Below are 18562 nucleotides of genomic sequence, written 5' to 3' on the forward strand. Positions count from 1 at the left end.
TGATGACTATATCCTAGATGGTTACCTTACGGCAGCCATCAATATGAAATAAAAATGGATTCTCTCTCAGTTTCTCTGCAGGCTGTATGATTATTCAAAAGGTCCTTCCTCATAGTCACATACAACAAGAATACATATATTTTTTTCCCACCTGACCCCAAGAACACAGATATAAACAGCCTCTGTACAGCAGCTCTGTGTAGCTCAGGCAGCAGCGGAATCTCTATGTTCTTAGGATGCAGGCGAGACAGGCTTGAGTCCCTGTCTCACATCCTGCAGAGTTCATGGGTCCACCCTCACCCCGGCACCCCCGCCAGTTCTGCCAGTTACCGGGCTTATATTTCTCTTGTGTTGACTCCCAGTGCTCCACTCTGAGGCTTTTGCCACTACTCTCCTCTGCCAAGCATTTACCCAGGGCAGGAGTCCACCCTTCTCTTCATTCCTGATGATGTCAGCCATCTCTCTATCAGGCTTTTGCTGGAGCATCAGGGGTAATATAGAGGAGGTTTACGTTGCATCAGAAGTTAGTCACTGGTTTTCAAAACTGGGTATTGGACTTCCTTCACCTTTATAAGTCATTCAGGCACTACCTGCCATTTCAAAACTTCCTCAGAGGCTCTGCAGGCCTTTCTCACTGCTCCTCTCCCATTTCCCTTTCTCCCCTAAACTCCTGACCCTTTCTTATGTAGAGCCAGCTAACCATTTTCCTCATCCACTTCTCAAAAAAGAACTCAGATGCCTGCTACTCAGCTTTTTCTACCTTGAATGCATGTTACCTTAATTGATGTTTTGATGAGTTGAGTACTCTGATTTCCAAACTCCTTGGGATTCTTTTAAAGTGTTCTATATTCCCAGAACCTTTGGACAGCTTTGGATCCTCTTTCCATTACATGCAAACACACATAATTTTGGATATATTTGTAGGAGATTTAGAACTTCTTGAAGCCCATCAGTGGATCTCCAGGGTCCATGGACTCTTAGATGGGCTCATGAGATGATGGAGCCTGGGGGCTTTCTTCCCCACCTTCTCCCCAGGCCTCAGGCCTCTCCCCATCCCCAGCCACCCAAGGTATAGCTGTAGTAATGTTTGATCATAAGTTGGAAAAATGAAACAGAATTGACTGACTGACTCTTGGTGGAATTCCCTAGTCCTGAAGCTTTTGACTGGGCTTCCCAGGTGGATCAGTGGTCAAGAATCCACTTGCCATTGCAGAAGCTGAAGGAGACATGGGTTCGATCTCTGGGTCAGAAAGATCCCTGGGAGGAAGAAATGGCAACCCACTGCAGTATTCTTACCTGAAAAATCGTATGGGCAGAGGAGTCTGGAGGGCTACAGTCCATGCAGGGCTACCGTCCATGGGGTCTCAAAGAGTCAGACACAACTGAGTGACTCTGCATGCGTGCATGACACTTTTGAAAGGGATCAGTATGCCTTCCTGTTCAGTGGCTCTGTCTTGTCTGACTCTGCAACCCTTTGGACTATAGCCCACCAGGATCTTCCCAAGCTAGGGACTGAACCTGCATCTTCTGTGTCTCCTGCGTTGCAAGTGGATTCTTTACCCCCTGAGCCAGAGACCTTGTGAAAATACCAGCCACCTTTTCTTGAGCATCCACTTTGGGCCAGGTCCTGTTCTTACCATCAGGCTTCCCATTAATCATGCCAGTACCCCTAGGTGGTCCATACCACCAACCTCACTGCAACAGGTGAAGAGACTGACGCGTACCAAGGTTTAGTAACTTGGCTCCAATCACACCGCTTATAGTAGCCAACGTGGGATCTGCTCCCATGTCAGTGACTTGAAAACCTACGCCCTAAACCACTGTCTCACGTCCCCTCCCCCACGTACCACTGTACCTTACCCGTTGTGGTTTGTGTCAACAGAGCTGTGCGCCCTCTGGTGTCACAGCCAAATGAATACACCCTTCCAGTTTTTTGAAATACTACTCAGAGCAGAGCGTTTGGCCTCTCGGGTTCACTGATGTGCCTCCAGTACTTGGCATATCACAGTTGTCAGTAAATCTTTGTTAAATGAATAAACCCATCCGTCCTACAAGGCTCAGCTCAATACCATATCCTTCAGTGAGTTGTCCATGGTTCCCTCTCGCTGAGTTTAAAGACTCCCACCGCACACGGGTGCCTCTCTGTCCCCGAATTTCTCATCGCCATGCAATAGATTCCTGCTTTATGTCTACTCTACATCCTGCTCATTTCCCTACAGGCACTCAATAAATGTTTACTGACTTCTATAGACAGTTGGTATTGTGCTACTTGGCAAACTCTGCCCAGTCATCCTCACAATACGCACAGGTTACTGTGAGACAGGGACGCCAGTGTCCTTGTTTTACAGGTGAGGAAACTGAGGCACAGAACGGTTAATGAGCATGCCCAATATCACACATAGCAAGTGGCAATCCTGAGATTTGAACCTAGATCTGCCTTTTAGGATCAGTGGTCCCCAGACCTGCAACTTCAGCATCACCTGGGAGACTATTACAAATTCAGGTTTGAGGGCCCTACCCTGGCCCACGGAATCAGAAACTGTGGGGATGGTGTCCGGTTTTCTGTGTTTTAACAGAGCCTTCTGAGTGTTTTAGTTGTGGCTGATATCAGTTAAAGTAGAGAAATCTTTAAAATCCACACATAAAAGTTAAAATATATCAATAACATAATAAATGTTTATTAGGCTCTTGTTATATGCCTGATATGCTAAAGGTTTTACCTATATTATCTCAGTCCAACAACAGTACTATAAAGTATAAGTGAGTGAAGTTGCTCAGTCGTGTCCAACTCTTTGCGACCCCATGGGCTGTAGCCTATCAGGCTCCTCCATCCATGGGATTTTCCAGGCAAGAGTGCTGGAGTGGATTGCCATTTCCTTCTCCAGGGGATTTTCCCGACCCAGGAATCAAACCCAGGTCCCCCACATTGCAGGCAGACGCTTTACCGTCTGAGCTACCAGGTACTATTATTATCCCCATTTTACAGATAAAAAAAATAAGTCTTAGAGACCAGTGATTTCCCCAAAGTCACTAGCTGGTAGGTACAAAGTCGCGACCTGAATCTAGATCCGCCTGATGACACAGACCCCTGAACCATTCATTACTCATTTTTACCCTTTTGGTAAAGAGCTATTGAAGAATGAGCATCAGGGTACAAATGTTGATTTTTTTAATTCCTAGTTTGAAAAAAGTGTTTAAAGAGTCAGATTGATTAGATATTTGATTACATATTTGGATTGAATATTTTGAGTTCCTCCTATTCTATGAGGGTTTATTTGGAAAGCTGATTGTATATTAGTTATTTCCTGACTTTAAGGAAAAGTGGTGGCTATAAACCTCCCTGGCCACACGGGGGCAGCACCAAGTAGCACAGGTTGCTCTTTGCTGCTTGGTTCTTTGGGAGGAAATAGAGCTGGCTTCTTAGTGGAGCTTCTCCCACACACATCCATTTCCTCTTACTGTGGCCGTAGGGACCAGTGGTGAAGTTTTTCAGATCAGAAACTAAATTACAGCAGTATTGAATACATACAGAAAATTAATTGTATTGTGAGGAATTTGTTTTTTGAAATCCATGCACTCAAAGACAAAAAACAGCCAGTATTCTTTTTCACCTGCCTTAATGTTAATAAATTCTTTGAGTATTCACAGACTATAGGATTCTGTAATAGGCTGTATAAAAAGTGGGGAAATGTGTTCCTGGCTTCTAGTTTTAGAGCATAGCACCATCCCACAGTAATGCTGGTGTCTTAGGGTATTCCCTGTTCACCACCCCCGCCACACACACACACACACTCACACACACACACCCTGCCATGTTGAACCCACTTCCGCCTGGGCATATCTCATGCATATGATACATTCTAACCTCAGTCTCTGTGCCAGAGGGTGAATTCACTGGAATTTTGACTAGAGTGACTGTAATTTATTGTGCAAACTAGGACACTTTTGAGAATAAAAGGAGCTGCTCTTAATGATTTTTCCAGAAAACAAACATAAACCAAAACCATCCTGGGGATAGTTGGAACATGGGGATCACGCTAACTACAAATCTCCTAATCTCCTCTCATTTTCTCCCTTGGCTGACTCCCTCTAAGGTGTGTGTGGCTCTGTAAGCATTTGCACTCTCACTCATTGGCAGTCATTTGCACTTTGACTCAGCAGTGCTCATGGTGTGTTTGCTACCTGTATTATGTTTTTTTCTCCTTGTGAGAACCCTCTGAGGTAAGTATTACTGTTATTCCCATTTTTGCAAATAAAATGAGATTTTGTAAGTTACACAGCCAAGATCACAGTACCTTTAAGTCAGAGCTAAAATTGTGATTTAGGCTGTCCCTGCTCTTGAGCTGGGCTTCCTTGGTGACTCAGATGGTAAAAGAATCTGCCAATGCAGGAGATGTGGTTCCATCCCTGGGTCAGGAAGATCCCCTGGAGGAGGAAATCACTACCCACTCCAGTATTCTTGCCTGGAGAATCCCATGGATAGAGGAGCCGGGTGGGCTATGGGCCATAGGGTTGCAGAGAGTCGGACACGACGGAGGACACATGCTCTTGGGCCAGATACACTCGACTGTACTGACCTTGCTGACTGTCCCTGCGCCTCTTGTGGGCCCAGCCCAGACGGACTCTGCCCCTCCAGCAACATCTCAGGCGTAGGGCAGAGCAGTAAGAGGCCCAGAGGTCACACTGCCTGGGCTGGAAACCCGGGTCCACCGTTTATCAGCCTGTGCTTCACTCTCCTTCCTCTTCTGTAAAATGGACACAGTAACTTAGTATCAACCTGGTAGGGTTGAGGTGAGGAGTAAATGAGTGAATACCTATCAGATGACTTCTAGAACTCACCTAAGGGTGGGACCTGGTTGCCAGGAGAACCCACTGGATTCTAGGGGCTGGAAACTTTCAGTCCCATGCCCATCCCCAAGGAAGGGAGAGGAGCTGGAGATTGAGTTCAGTCACCAGTGGCCTGTGATTTAACCAATCATGCGCATGTAATGAAGCCTCCGTAAAACCCAGAGGACAGGATTCAGAGAGTTTCCAGGCTGGTGCACACGGGGAGGCTGGGGAGAGTGGTCCCTGGGAAGCGCATGGGAGCTCTGCACGCTTCCTCTGCACCTTATCCTGTGCATCTCTTCCTTCTGGCTGTTCTTGAGTTGTATCCTTTTATCAACAACCTCCGGGAGATAGTGGAGGACAGAGGAGCCTGGCATGCTACCGTCCATGGCGTCGCAAAGACACAACTTAGTGACCAAACAACTGCATCAGTGATCTAGTACATAAAATGTTTCTCTGCGTTCTGCTGGCCACTCTAGCAAATAAAGCGAACCCAGTGAGGACGGTCCATCAGAACATTCAAGCTGTAGCTGGTTGGCTAGAAGCTCAGGTGATAACAGGTTTGCAGTTGGCAACTGAAGTTGGCAGGGGTGTGGGGGAGAGGGGGTCTTGTAGGGCTGAGCCCTAAATCTGTGGGATCTGATGCTTTCTCCAGGTAGCTAGTGTCAGAATTGAGCTGAACTTTCAGACACCCTGCTGGTGACTGAGAACTGCTCTTTGGCATATTGGAAAACCTCCACACATTTGGTGAAGGTGGAAGAAATGAGATTTTCCATTATAAGCTGGTGCATAGCAAGATCAAAATGGCAGATGGAAGCAGGGAGATTGTGGTGTTGTGATTTTACTCACCAGGGACTTCGTTGGGAACCAACAAAGAAAAGTTACTGAGCTGCACAGCGCCCCCTGCAGGAAGCAGAAAATGAGTACTTGAAGGCATGGCCCTTGAAGTTGTAGGTCTTAATGAAACGTGGGGAGACGCGCTATGGTGTCCTCCTGCGGCATTTCTCACACGCCCACTTGCGGGAGTAGTTTGTCTCAGGATAAAGGGAGCAGAGCCTCAGAGGGAGCAGCCCTGGCTCCTGTGGCATCTTCCTCCTGGGCAGTGTCTCTCCAACAGATGCACGTTCACACGTGAACTGTGAGGGCATCTCCCAGAACCTTTCCCCAGGACCCGGGGTCCTGAGTAGCTTTTGCGGTTTTTGTAGCGATGACCTTCTCTTTTTGGTATTTCTGTAAGAGGCCTCATGGGCACCGTCAGTGAGGGAGCTGTTCCATTCCACATGGGGTCCGCACCGGGTCCCAGGTACCTCGGTCCTTCCCCTCTAGGACCTGAGGATCCACATTCTGTTACTGTTTTCAGTATTTTGGTGGGATATTTTTTTTGAGAAAGTGACTAACAATTCAGGAAGGTGGCACCCTGTCTGGGTATAGGGGTCTGAGACACAAGGAAGGTTAAACTAGACTGAATGTGGTCACTCTGGGACACTTCACTGCATTTCTTCATTTTGTTATGAAATGCGGTTATGGAAACTTTAGAAGATGCTGAGAGGCAGCCTGTTGGCTCCTTGTTTGCCCCTCCTGTCCTGGGAACGTGGTCCCTTCAATTGATGTGCAGCTCAGGAGGGACCTGCGTCATAGGTTGCCATGGGAGATCACAGTTCCAGCCACCTGGTAAACCCTGGCAGTTAACCGCTAGGTAGATGGCTGTATCCAAATTGCCCTCATATGTCCCATGAACTTATTTATAAATTTTTGGATTTTTAATGTTGCAACATGCATATGATACTTTCCACATTTAAAAAAAATTGAATACCTGAACTTTTAAAAAGAAGATGAGTATGATCTCAAATTGAATATCTCTAAATGATAAAAGAATAAGTTAAATTTGTGCTCTAAGTTTTCTTACAGGTTCATTATTCTGTAGACTTTTCAGGATTTGGTGCTAATAACAAACACTGAGATTTGTTATGATGAACGCACACCCGCACCCTCTGTTTTCCTTCATTTCTGGATATTAGAGAATACATTTTGCCCCATTGCTATTAGAAACAAGTGCCAAACATGTATTTAATTCCTTCTCCCTTCTATTTTCTTTTCCTAGGTGCTTAACAAGTAACAAATCTCAGAGAGGTTACTCTTTGTGAGAACCCTCTGAGGTTCTTAATATTGAAAAATCCTGCCTGATACTAGATAAAAGATACTGATACTGCCAGATTCTAGAAAAAAGAGCTTACAAATATTTAAACCCATTAGCCCTATCATTCTACTTCTAATAATTGGTTCTAAGAAAAAAACTGAACAGACACACAGAAAAGTAGGCAAGAATATAGTTATTACTACATTTTTTAGTAGTGAAAAATAGCCACAATTAAATTTTTCAACAATCGAGAATTAGTTATTAAAGTAGATGATTGAACATTTTATAGTCATTGAAGACACATTATGCACATTTTGTAGAGGATCTTAGGCTACCTGGGGCCAGTAGGTAATCTCCGGTTCTCTGATTTTCTCCTAGTGTTTCGCTGTGCGCTCTCTGGGGTGGGTGGAAATGGCAGAGGAGGACCTCGCTCCTGGCAAGAGTAGTGTTGCCGTCAACAACTGCATCAGGCAGCTTTCCTACTGCAAAAACGACATCCGAGATACAGTTGGCATTTGGGGAGAGGTAAGTTACAGGTGAAAATAATTAATGTCAGACTTGCTTGCATTCCCGCTGTGCCTCATGAAACCCCAGAGGCCCAAGAGCCGAGAGACACAGTACTGAGGAGCGCTGAAGGTTTTTATTGGGTACCAGGGGTGTTCCACACTCGGCCAACCATTCTCACTTTAGGTGATCAGCCAGCAGTGGTCCCTGGCTCAGCCCTGTAATGCGGAGATTGTTGGTAGGATTGACTGATGAAGACGGCCTTTGTTGCCTTTGTGAGGATCCGAATCAATCCCAAGGAAATGCTTTGTGCGTGTGTGTGTGTGTGTGTGTGGCGGGGAGGAGCGGGGTGGATTTGATCTCCCAGTGGGTGGAAATTACACTGGGGGCCACTCCCCACTGGGTCTGGCTGCAGATTTCTTTTAAGCTGCAGCCAATGACCCAGTTCCTGGTGGGAAAGAACAAAGAGAGAGAGGGAAAAGGCACCAAAAATTCCCAGTCAGCTCTCAGTTATCCCAAAGCAGGTCACCTGGTTAGCCCCCAGGGGCCCTAGGACCTGCCCTGCTCACGGGGCCCCAGCTCCTCAGGACTCTCTGATCACGCAGCTCCTGAGCACGTGGCAGCCCTCAGCTCAAAGTGTGAAGAAGGGAGCCTGGCCTTCACTGGGGGGACAGGCTGGGGAACTGCAACCCTCCCCCGTAGCTTGGCTCATTCTCCTGGCTCTGCCAACCATTGCTTAGCTGCTCACCAGCTACCCAGCCTCCATGAGGTGCTGGGAGACAGAATCTCTCCAGGACCTGCACCTCAATCATGATTAATCTACAGATTGGTTAATTAGCAGCTAGCTCTTTGTCCAGCGTCTGGACACAACTGTGACTTGATGTGTCCATAGAAAAAACCCTGCCCACAGCAAGCCTTGTGAGCTGCAGTTCCCAACAGAGACACTGGGAGGCGCGTCAGGTCTGAGGTGGCCTGCTGTCTGTTGCTCCAGGCTCTGTAGGGTCTCTACAACAGCCTGCACAAGTTTTGTTTTCTGCCAGTGCTCTGGCCTGGAAGTGGCTCTCTTCCCCTTTCTGGAGATTTCAAATCATCCTGGATCTCAGTTGTAGATGCTTGACGAGCGGAGGCATTGCAACACCCATGTCTGCCACCTCAGCAGCAGAGCTTGTGTTCACTCTGAGAACTTGTGATGGGACATCATTCTTAAAACCCAGACCAAGGAGCAGTTTATCTGTCCCGCTTTGGATTTGAAGATCAGCCAAGAAGCCTCACCATTCTGCCCCGCTAGACCATCCTGGTAGAGAAGAAAATGGTAACCCACTCCAGGATTCCTGCCTGGAGAATCCCCATCGACAGAGGAGCCTGGCAGGCTACAGTCCAGGGGTCACAAAGAGTTGGACACGACTGAAGCGACTTAGCATCGCATAGCGTAGCATAAACCTCCCTGGCATCCACGCCACAGCATCTGGGCTGACTGTGACCTTCAGTGGACACAGCCTTTCCGTCAGACAGCAAACAGTTAATAATTTCGTAAAATGCCTGAGGGTTTGCAAGGAGAATGAAGTTGGATAGGCTAGCGTTCCTGCCCTCAAAGAGCCAATAATATGTGGGGAGACAGGAGACCAGAGCCTGAACAGTGATGCTGGAAACCTCCTCCTCCCCAGTGTTGGTCTCACTGCAGCAACCCCCGTGGCTAAAGGCATCGCGGCCTCTGTGTCAGATCATGAGCAAGTCACTTAACCCGTAGGCCTCAGTTTCCCCATCGGCTAATTGGAGATAATAACAAACCAAGCTCTGAGGCAAGTGAGCCCATTCACGAGCCAAGGAGCCTGAAGCGTGTGCTGTAACATCTGAGATGTCATAAAGGCACATCAGCATTAGCTACTGAAGCACCGAGAAGTGGCACACAGCTGTGCCTGCTATTTACCAGGCAAATCACACAGATCAGAGGTGGTGTACAAACCGAGAAGAGACAGCCCTTGTTGTGGGTCCAGGAAGGCCATCACAGGGATGGCTGGTAGGGTCTGGGCAGAGGGGAAGGAATGGGGACAGAGGGGTTACGAGAGGCTGGCCAACCTGGAGTTAGTAAGAGACCAAATTCTCCAGGGAACCTGCCATTAGCCTTTTTTCTTAGAGTAAAGATTCAAAGTATAAATAATTAAAAATAAGAGCCAGCTCGAAAGCAGGCTAGGGACACATTTCAGAGGATTTGGAGAAGGAGAGAGAAATTGGGCATGTGAGGGGAAGATGAAGGATTTATAAATATTTTAATCAGGAGAGGATGTTTCTCCCTTAAAAAACAAAGTTCAGACCCAGGGGGCGATATTTTGATCATTGAAGCGACATCCCTGGGTAGCCACAAACGTCCTGAGGATGCATAGTTTTGTGCAGAAGGTAAGCGGTCTTCTCATTGAATCCCAGGGGAAGGACATGTACCTGGTCCTGGAGAACGACACGCTGAGCCTGGTGGACCCCATGGACCGCAGCGTGCTCCACGCTCAGCCCATCGTCAGCATCCGCGTGTGGGGCGTGGGCCGCGACAACGGCCGGTGAGTGCCCCACGTGTCCTCTGTCACCGCGCCAGGTGGCCCAGTTTTAGCTTAGTGCCAAGGTGGAGCCTTGCTGTTACTGCATGTCACTGACTATGAAACTGGACAGTGAACTCTCTGCAGAAATGTAAAAAGTGAAAGCACATCTCTATCCCAGCCTTATAAACCAAGCTACTTCCGTTTCCGGTTTCTGTCCCTCAGACCTGTCTCAGCCCTGCCCCTGCCTCAGGTTCTGCATGTTTCTCCACCCACCCATCCCATCTAAGTTCCCAGCTCATCCAGACTCTTGGAACTCTCACCTTGTTTTTTTTTCCTCTTCTCTGCAGTCTGTTTTAAAGTAGAGTCTCAGCTATTTCAGATGCTCTGCTATTGGTATCTTCTTCGTAGAGGGCTTGTTGGAAGGGAGAGGTTGAACAGCCTCTAATCACAAGCTTTATTTTTTTTAATTATTTTATTGAAGTATGGTTGATTTATAATGATGTGTTAATTTCTGCTATACAGCAGAGTGATTCAGTTACACATGTGTGTGTATATATATTCTTTTTCATATTCCTTTCCACTATGATTTATCACAGGATATCAAATATAGTTCCCTGTGCTACACAGTAGAACCTTGTTGATCACGAGCTTTAGGTCATTAACTCATGCTCATCAGGAACTTCTGGAGTTTGAAGTTGGCTGAACATTTTTAACATTTGAAATGTCTGGTCCTACCAACATTCCATTCAGTGTGTATTTTTCTGAAATTCTACTGAATGTTTGTCATTTCCAGCAAGTACTTCTTACTTAGATGTGTTGTGAATCTTTTTGTTCTCCAGAGTGACTGGAAACAGGGAAGTTCTGGTTTTCAAGTACATGTTCTAAGTAATAAAGTGGCAGGTATCACAGACATCAGACTTTGATACTTTTTTAAGTAATCGGGCTGCATGAAATGCATCTAACTCTTGAATTATAATTAATCTTTGGCAACTCTCAAGGTGCCCGAAGATCTCCTAGCATTTAGGGACAAGCTGTAGGATGATTTATTACTTTGTTGAAAATGGACAAGAGCATTGAGGAAGCTGGTGAAATCCCAGATGACAGAGATGGCTGTCTCGAGCCTGTGACTCCATTCCTGGGTTTTCTGGTTTATTGGGTTGTGTGGTCCTCTAGGGGGTTCAGCCTTGGCTTCACCCAGCCTCGGGCAGTAGCAAATTCAATAGTGTTTTGATTCAGTTCCAAATGCTAAGCCTGAAAGGAAAATGGATAAGCATTCATCAAAGAACAAGCATTTTTGCTGGAACCAGACATAGAAATGGTTGCAAAAGAGAGAGGTGGAGTGTCCTTTGATGGCTGATTGGATAAACCTCCCTGGGAGCACAGCTGTATCTTTGAGCTTTTGTAACAGTGATGAACAGTGACAGCTGTCCCAGGTGCTCTGAAGGGAGTAAGTAGCTAGATTATGCATCCACACCTGTCATTCACTTGCTTGGGAGAGCTGGAGCGCTGAAATTAAAGGAAAATACATGATGATGTCTGTACATATTTTAAAACGTTTAGCCTTGATGGAAGAGTGTAAGATGCTTGATCCTTCCCTCCTTCCTATCCTCCATGTTTGTTTTTAAGATGGAAGCCAAGGTGAAGATCAGTATATGCATGTCCAACTGGATGGGGTTGTGTTTTCTTAAAGTTAGCTTGTGAGTGGATTTCATCAATGAGGTTTTCAGGTCACCCCAGTTCTTTAAAGTAAGGCCAAATGCTCTCTGTTCAGGGTGAAAAATATGATTCAAATTCCAGTGGACAAAATTATTCAAGCCCTGAGCTCAGTTTCCCTCATGTGTGAAATGGGGATGATAACAAGGACCACAAAGCATGTGTATGTTTATGCCTGTGTGTATGTGTAGTAGTTGGCAGGCTGATGGGGTATAGAAAATGCTTAATGCATGTTAGCTTTGATTTGTTAAAGCAACATCCACTTGGAGAGACAGCTAATTACATGGTTTCCTTTCAAACAGAGGGTGAGGGAGGGATCAGACCTCAGGGAGGTTTTGAGTACAGTTTATCATTTGATAACAGAGGGCCAGAGGCTGTTCTAGAGGCTGTGTTCAGTTGTCCTACAAAGTGGAAAGAACTACCCACCCCTCCACTGCACCCCACTTAGCAGCCACTGCACCCAATGATATCAGTATAAATCAGGTTACCTTGCCTTGGTTATGTTTCTGAAATGTGCACTGGGTTACTTGTGTTTTTTAAATCCCTTCTTGTTCTTACTCAATGTTAGCAGGTAAGTGTAATTTAGAAATACACTGAGGGTTCCACATTAGCTTTCAGGACCTCAGGAAGCTCCTGCATTGGCTGGGGGCCCTTGAGCTGGGCTGCTTTTGGAAGCAGTAAATTAAAAATATGTCTGTCAGTGAAAGTTTCAGTTTCTCCCCAGTGCAGTTTTCATTCTCTGAAAGAAGAGACCTTTGTATTCCTGATTTTTTTTTTTTTTTAAAAGATACTTGGTTTTGCTTTTGATTCCTTTTTTCTTTTTTTCCTTTACAGCAATTTACAAGAGCAAATTCAATTTGTAATGCTGCGAAGGGACTTACACTTTGCATGAATAAAACATAAAAGTGTTTCATTTTGCTTGCAAAAACAAGTCCATTTCGAATTCTCTTTTGTAACTTCCCTTGCTGAGAAAATGGAATCTCTTAGGGGATTTCTTGATGTGGTTAAAATGAATATGAAAAGTATGTATACCAGAGGCATGAAGGGCAGATTCTCGTGAAATTCTGAGTGCTTCACTGAGCCATGTAATTTCAGAATTTATTAAGTTATTTGGGGTTTAGTATTTTCGTAAGGCTTTCAAGTGGGTTTGGTTTGCTCTGCAGAAATTCCTTATGGAGGAAGTTTACTTTGGGTAGGGAGGTGATCCAGCTGTGACACCCCCTACTAATCCCCCAGGTTGATTCAGAGAAGCCTCTTATTATGATTAGCTAAGAAGTCTCCTTGGCACCAGAAGCTGATTCCCTGTGGGGTGTCAGTGGTTGCTGGACAGAACTAAAGTTTTTGTCTTGTTCTTGAGACTCAATGCCAGCCTTAATTATGGTGCTTCCTAGAGTCTATTTGCATTATGCTGCCATATGCTCAGACACTCAGTCATGTCCAATTCTTTGCTACCCCATGGACTGCAGCCCACCAGACTCCTTTGTCCATGGCATTTCCCAGGCAAGAATACTGGAGTGGGTTGCCATGTCCTTCTCCAGGGGATCTTCCTGACCCAGGGATTGAACGCATACCTCTTTATGTCTCCTGTATTGGCAGGCGGATTCTTTGCCACTGGTATCACCTGGGAAGCATGATTACTAGGCAAAGGGAGGCCACCCTCCTCTTTCTTGACTGTTCTGTACTTTCATTCTTTTTGATCACAGTGAAATAAATGTTAAGGCTCCCAGAGGCGCAGAGTGGGGAAAGGGGTTTCGTAAAGAGCCCTGCATTTCCAAACAGAATTGGAACTGCAGCCCCGGGGAGCACTCAGATTGACCCGCTCCTGTGGGAGGCTGTCCTGTGTGCCGGTGGCACTGAGTTGTAGAGCTGGCATTTTGCCTCCAGGGACTGGAGCAGGCAACCACAGTGGCACCTCGCATCTTGTTTCTGTGGACCTACAGGCTTCTCTTCCAAGGATGGGTTGGGAGGGACTTTCAGGGGCTCTGCCAATCCTGGCCACAGCTCTCTTGTTTACTCACTGGGCCCTGGGAGAAAGCACGCTCCTCATTCTTGTGAAGAGGTATCAGCAGCAAGGAGACACGACTTCTGAACACAGGAGACTTGAGAGAGGGACTCTCTCTGCCTCTTGTGGCAGGTCTAGAAAGGGGCGCACAGATCCTCTGGGTGTTGCCAATAGTCTGCTATTCCCGTTTGCTTCCCATGAGAAAGGAAAGTGGTATAGTTGCAGGGTTTCAGACCCCATAAGTGGGATTTTCCACGTCAGTGTAGCTTGGAGCACTAATCAGGTCAGATGCTCATAGACTTCCCTTAAAATGAGGGGGAAAAAAAAGCTCTAAGGTCAGTTGGAAGAGTGTGTTAAACCAAGTGTAACAAGCCCCTTTTCTCCAGACCCTCTCACAGGTTCTCCTGTGCTGATGTGGACTAGAACTCTTTTCTTCATGGAAATGTGATCACATGGAACACACTTTAGGAAATGCTGCTCTGGTCAATAAACTTGTTAATTTAAATTAGTGGCAACGCTAGGTTGCTATTTTTGTCTTTAGAAGAATTGGAATTCCTTGTAATAAATAACCATTATAAGTGGAGACCCCCACTGGGCCTGCTCTAAGGAAATAAAATTCCTTCCTAATTAACAGCAACCCTCACAGCCATTATGCACAAGTACTTTTAAAAAAGCGCTTTCTTCTGCAGGTTGAATCTTGGCCCTGAGATACTGTCTGTGCTTTTAGTTTGTATAGCAGAGCGTCTCTTCTGAGAATGTGTTTTATGTATCTCTTTTTCTCTTTTTGATGACCAATTTTTACCTTGTGATAGATTATTCATAAATTTTCAAATGTTTATCTTGGGCTTAACTTTTGATCTAGTTAAGATCTCGGGGAACTTTTATCTAAATAACATAGGAAGTCTCAAGTGCACTGAGTAATTTTTTTTTTTTTTCTCATTTTCTCTTCTCTTGGGATATTCCCACCTGGTTTTATCCACCAAGCTCCTGGTTTACGTTGCTTTAGAAGTCTCACCACACAGAGTTCGTGCTTTTGTTTTCCTGCCAGTGTTGTTTTGTGTTGATTCTTGTGAAAAATGCTACTTAATTTCGGGACTTGGGGTGGGGGCTGATGCATGGGGCATCCTGACTGTAAACTAGTTAAAATATGTCAAACTGTAACTTACAGGCTTTTAAATGTAAAAGATGGCTGAGTAACCAATGTCTTTAAACCCTTTTATTTTAGGGATTAACTGAGGTCAGAGAGTGTGATTTGCCTTAAGTGACCCAGCTAACTGGGCAAAGACAGACTCCTGGGAATTGTCCTCTGTCCAAGGAGGAGCTCCTCCGTTAATCCTGACAAGACATAATGGATGGTCCAGAGTAACCTGGGGTCAGCAGGGAGACTAAGAACTCCACAACTAGGCCTGGTCCCTTTCCTTAATGAGATAAAACCAGGGGTGTGAATTAACAGTAGAGGCCCCCGAGCTAAAAGTGTCTTTCCATCTTTAACGGATTATTTTAAAAAGGAAAGGTTAAAAAACAATATGAGACTCAAATGCGGTGGACCCAATATGGCCTGGTTCTTTACAGAAAGAGTGTTGAAGGTAATAGCGCATTCATCATTATTGAATCAGGCAGTCATTGTGACTTCTGAAGGAAGTCTGTGGAAACAGCAAGTCCTGTTCTGCTGTCCGGTGTGTTCCTAGTCTGACTGGCCAAGGGACTTGTCTCTTAAGTTGACGGCGACCTGGAACCCTCACACGTCATGTTACGCCCACATTCTCATCACATCCCTTTGGCCCCATGCCACTGCAAAGGATTCTTGGAAATGGAGTCCCTAGCTGGGTCAACAGTTGCCAAGTCAATACCACTATCACCAAAGAAGAGGTGAAACAAGCGGGCTTCTGACAGTCTGGAAACGAATCACCTCCGTGTTCCCAGCCTGTGACCTGTTGCTTCCTATGCCAGTTATTGGGCCGCTGTCCCTGAGCTCCAAACCCACCGTTCTCTGCTTGCTTTATGAGGCTGGAGCCGGGACTCTGCAGACCACACTTCTGCTTCTCTGGTTTGCTGCTGTTACGTTAGGTTCAGACTTGACGGGACTGTGTGGCTGGAGGGAGGGAGGGACTGACTTCCTGCGGTGAGCTTCATCCTGGAACAGGATTTTTATCTCTGTGCATCAGTTGTGACGCAGTTTTCCCAATAGAGAAATGCAGAACCACCAGCACAGCTGGCTCAGGCACCCCCTTTAAAGGTCCGGGTCCCTGGCCCTGCTTCAAGTCTAGAGACACCAGCCCAGCGTACTGCCTCCTCCGTGTCAGAGGTTTTGCTCCATGGGGCTTCTCCAAACTTCTGGGTTTTACTAGTTCCAACCTCTGCCCTCTGCTCTCTCCACCCTCCAGGTCACAGCCCCGCTCTTGCAGTGGCTGCCTTCATGATAACTTCTTCCTATTCCCCTTTCATTTTGTAGTTACCATTCTTTATATGATCTTCTCTCTCTGTTCCAATAACTGACGTGGTTCGGGTCTCCTGCCTCTACTCTCTGTTGTTGACCCTTAAATTGAATTAGCCCTGACTGCAGGAGGCTGTGTGGAGGGCGTGTCTGCCAAGAAAAGGGCTTTCAGGCGACCAAGTTGAGTGCAGCTATTCTTTCTGTCCAGCCTTGCACACTGTGGGTGCAAAGGAAACATCCTTTGTCAGTGATAAAGGGCAGTTCTCTTTTAGGATTTTAGAAATAATGGGCCCCTTGGTTTCTGAGCTAATCAGAACGTTACCTCTATTTTCACTTTGCCATTGTTTGTTTTCCTAGGGGTGATGGAGGGAGGCGGGTCCTCACGGGGAGGATGGAAAGCCTCTTAATGACAAGTAGTCAGAGGGTTCTCTGAGCCAGCCGGTAATGAAAGATTGATGGAATTGCAAGATCTGCTGATAAAAGTTTAATCTAAGGTATATGCTGTCTTGCCTCAGGGAGAAAAGTCTTCAGGGAGACAGTAGTAATTCTCTCCCTTTGCTCCAATATTATCTTGACCTCTAGAGTTAATTTCTTTTTAATGCAGACACATAGTAAGCAGAGGCATCAGGATTTACTTGACCATTCTGCCGACTTACACCTTGGTTGTATTTTATCTCTATGAAAGTGGCCTCCTTGCCTTCTATTAATCATGCCAGGATGCTAGCTAATACTTTCAGTCTAGAATAACCTTTACGGAAAGACACAGTAAGTGATTGTCTAAGAGGTCCCTCAGAGGAGTACATGGAGGGTGTTTGCAAGCCGATCCATCTTGGTGTTGCTGTCCCTGTTGGTGGATGTATGAAAGACAACAATTTCTTCTGAGAAATGCATCTTCTGTTTTGATAACTGGTCCACTGTTTCTCATAAGCATGTTTTAGCACCAGGCAGTGAAATGTAGGGGCTTGAGGCTGTCATATCAAAAGGAAGCAAAAAATTGTGATGATGATCCCTGAGCAACTTCCATCTCTCGCACTTCCCCTGACTCCCAAGTCAGATGAGGGATGGCCCTTTCTGGATGCAGCAGAGGGGTGATCCATCATGCTAGGCTCCAGTGATTCACTGTCAGTCTGGGAAGTGCCACAATCTTCTTGGAACACTGGAGGCTTCCAAAACCAGAAGGCAGTATAGTATCAGTGACGACGTAGCCTAACGACCCACACCAACCTGGATTCACGTCTTAGCAGGAAACGTTGTAACTGTTGTAACCCAGAGTGTCACTCAGTTATTGGACTGTTGTATAAACTTAAAAAATGATTGTTTGATAAGCCGCTAAAAGCCTTATGTTACCACAGATGAATAAGCAGTCACTGCTTTCATATACAAATCATCACCTTGAACTCTTACACTTAAATGTAATCATCTCAGATTTTGGGCTTCATGGTGGATACAATGATTGAGGGTATAATGCAACTCCTTTATTTTCTTGGGCTCCAAAATCACTGCAGCCATAAAATTAAAAGACACTTGCTCCTTGGAAGAAAAATATGACAAACCTAGACAGAATATTACAAAAGCAGAGACATTACTTTGCCAATGAAGGTCTGTGTAATCAAAGCTATCGTTTTTCCAGTAGTCATGTATGGATATGAGAGTTGGACCATAAAGAAGGCTGAACGCCAAAGAATTGATGCTTATGAACTGTTGTGTTGGAGAAGAGTCTTGAGAGTCCCTTGGACTATAAGGAAATCCAACCAGTCAATCCTGAATTCATCAATCAATCAAGGAAATCACTCCTGCATATTCATTAGAAAGACTTAATACTGAAACAGAAGCTCCAATACTTTGGCCGCCTGATGCAAAGAGCCGACTCATTAGAAAAGACCTTGATACTGGGAAAGACTGAAGGCAGGAGGAGAAGGGGACAACAGAGGACGAGATGGTTGGATGGCATCACTGACTCAATGGACATGAATTTGAGTAAGCGCCAGGAGATGGTGAAGGACAGGGAAGCCTGGTGTGCTCAGTCCATGGGGTTGCAAAGTCGGATACGACTGAGCAACTGAACAACAACAAATGATTCATTTCTACTCACAGAACCACTTCTGACAGCAAATGTGTCCGTGTTCCACACCAAACAACTCTCCAGGTCTCTGCCAACAGTAACTAAGTGTCCTGCAATGTAACTCAATTCCAACACTATCAGGAGTTAGCCCAGACCCCCACGTTGAAGGCTCAGTCCCCACAAGACTGCCCCCACTTCAGTCACAAGTCCAGGCCACCCCCACATCTGCCAGAGCAGCTGTAAATCCGAGGCTCCCAGGGAGGTTTCTCCATTGGTTCAGTGATTTGCTAGAATAGTTTACAGAACTCAGGAAAACACTTTACTTACTGTTACCAGTTTCCTATAATGGATACAA

At 45.8% G+C, this 18562-nt stretch overlaps 1 protein-coding gene across 17 annotated transcripts in view; it reads left to right on the forward strand.

The window, feature by feature from the left end:
- The window catches only part of APBB2 (amyloid beta precursor protein binding family B member 2), a 377673-nt gene that overhangs the window by 297002 nt on the left and 62109 nt on the right, over nt 1–18562 (forward strand). For 11 of the 17 annotated variants that reach the window (XM_044945932.2, XM_044945931.2, XM_044945935.2 and 8 more), the window contains 3 exons: nt 7343–7489; nt 9890–10017; nt 11325–11330. In XM_044945932.2, coding sequence (XP_044801867.2) covers nt 7343–7489; nt 9890–10017; nt 11325–11330 — 281 coding nt within the window. The remainder of the gene's footprint in view (nt 1–7342; nt 7490–9889; nt 10018–11324; nt 11331–18562) is intronic. The other 6 variants (XM_044945948.2, XM_044945936.2, XM_044945947.2 and 3 more) reach the window with 1 other exon arrangement.

Source organism: Bubalus bubalis, chromosome 7 (assembly GCF_019923935.1).
Source record: "Bubalus bubalis isolate 160015118507 breed Murrah chromosome 7, NDDB_SH_1, whole genome shotgun sequence".
Taxonomy (NCBI): domain Eukaryota; kingdom Metazoa; phylum Chordata; class Mammalia; order Artiodactyla; family Bovidae; genus Bubalus; species Bubalus bubalis.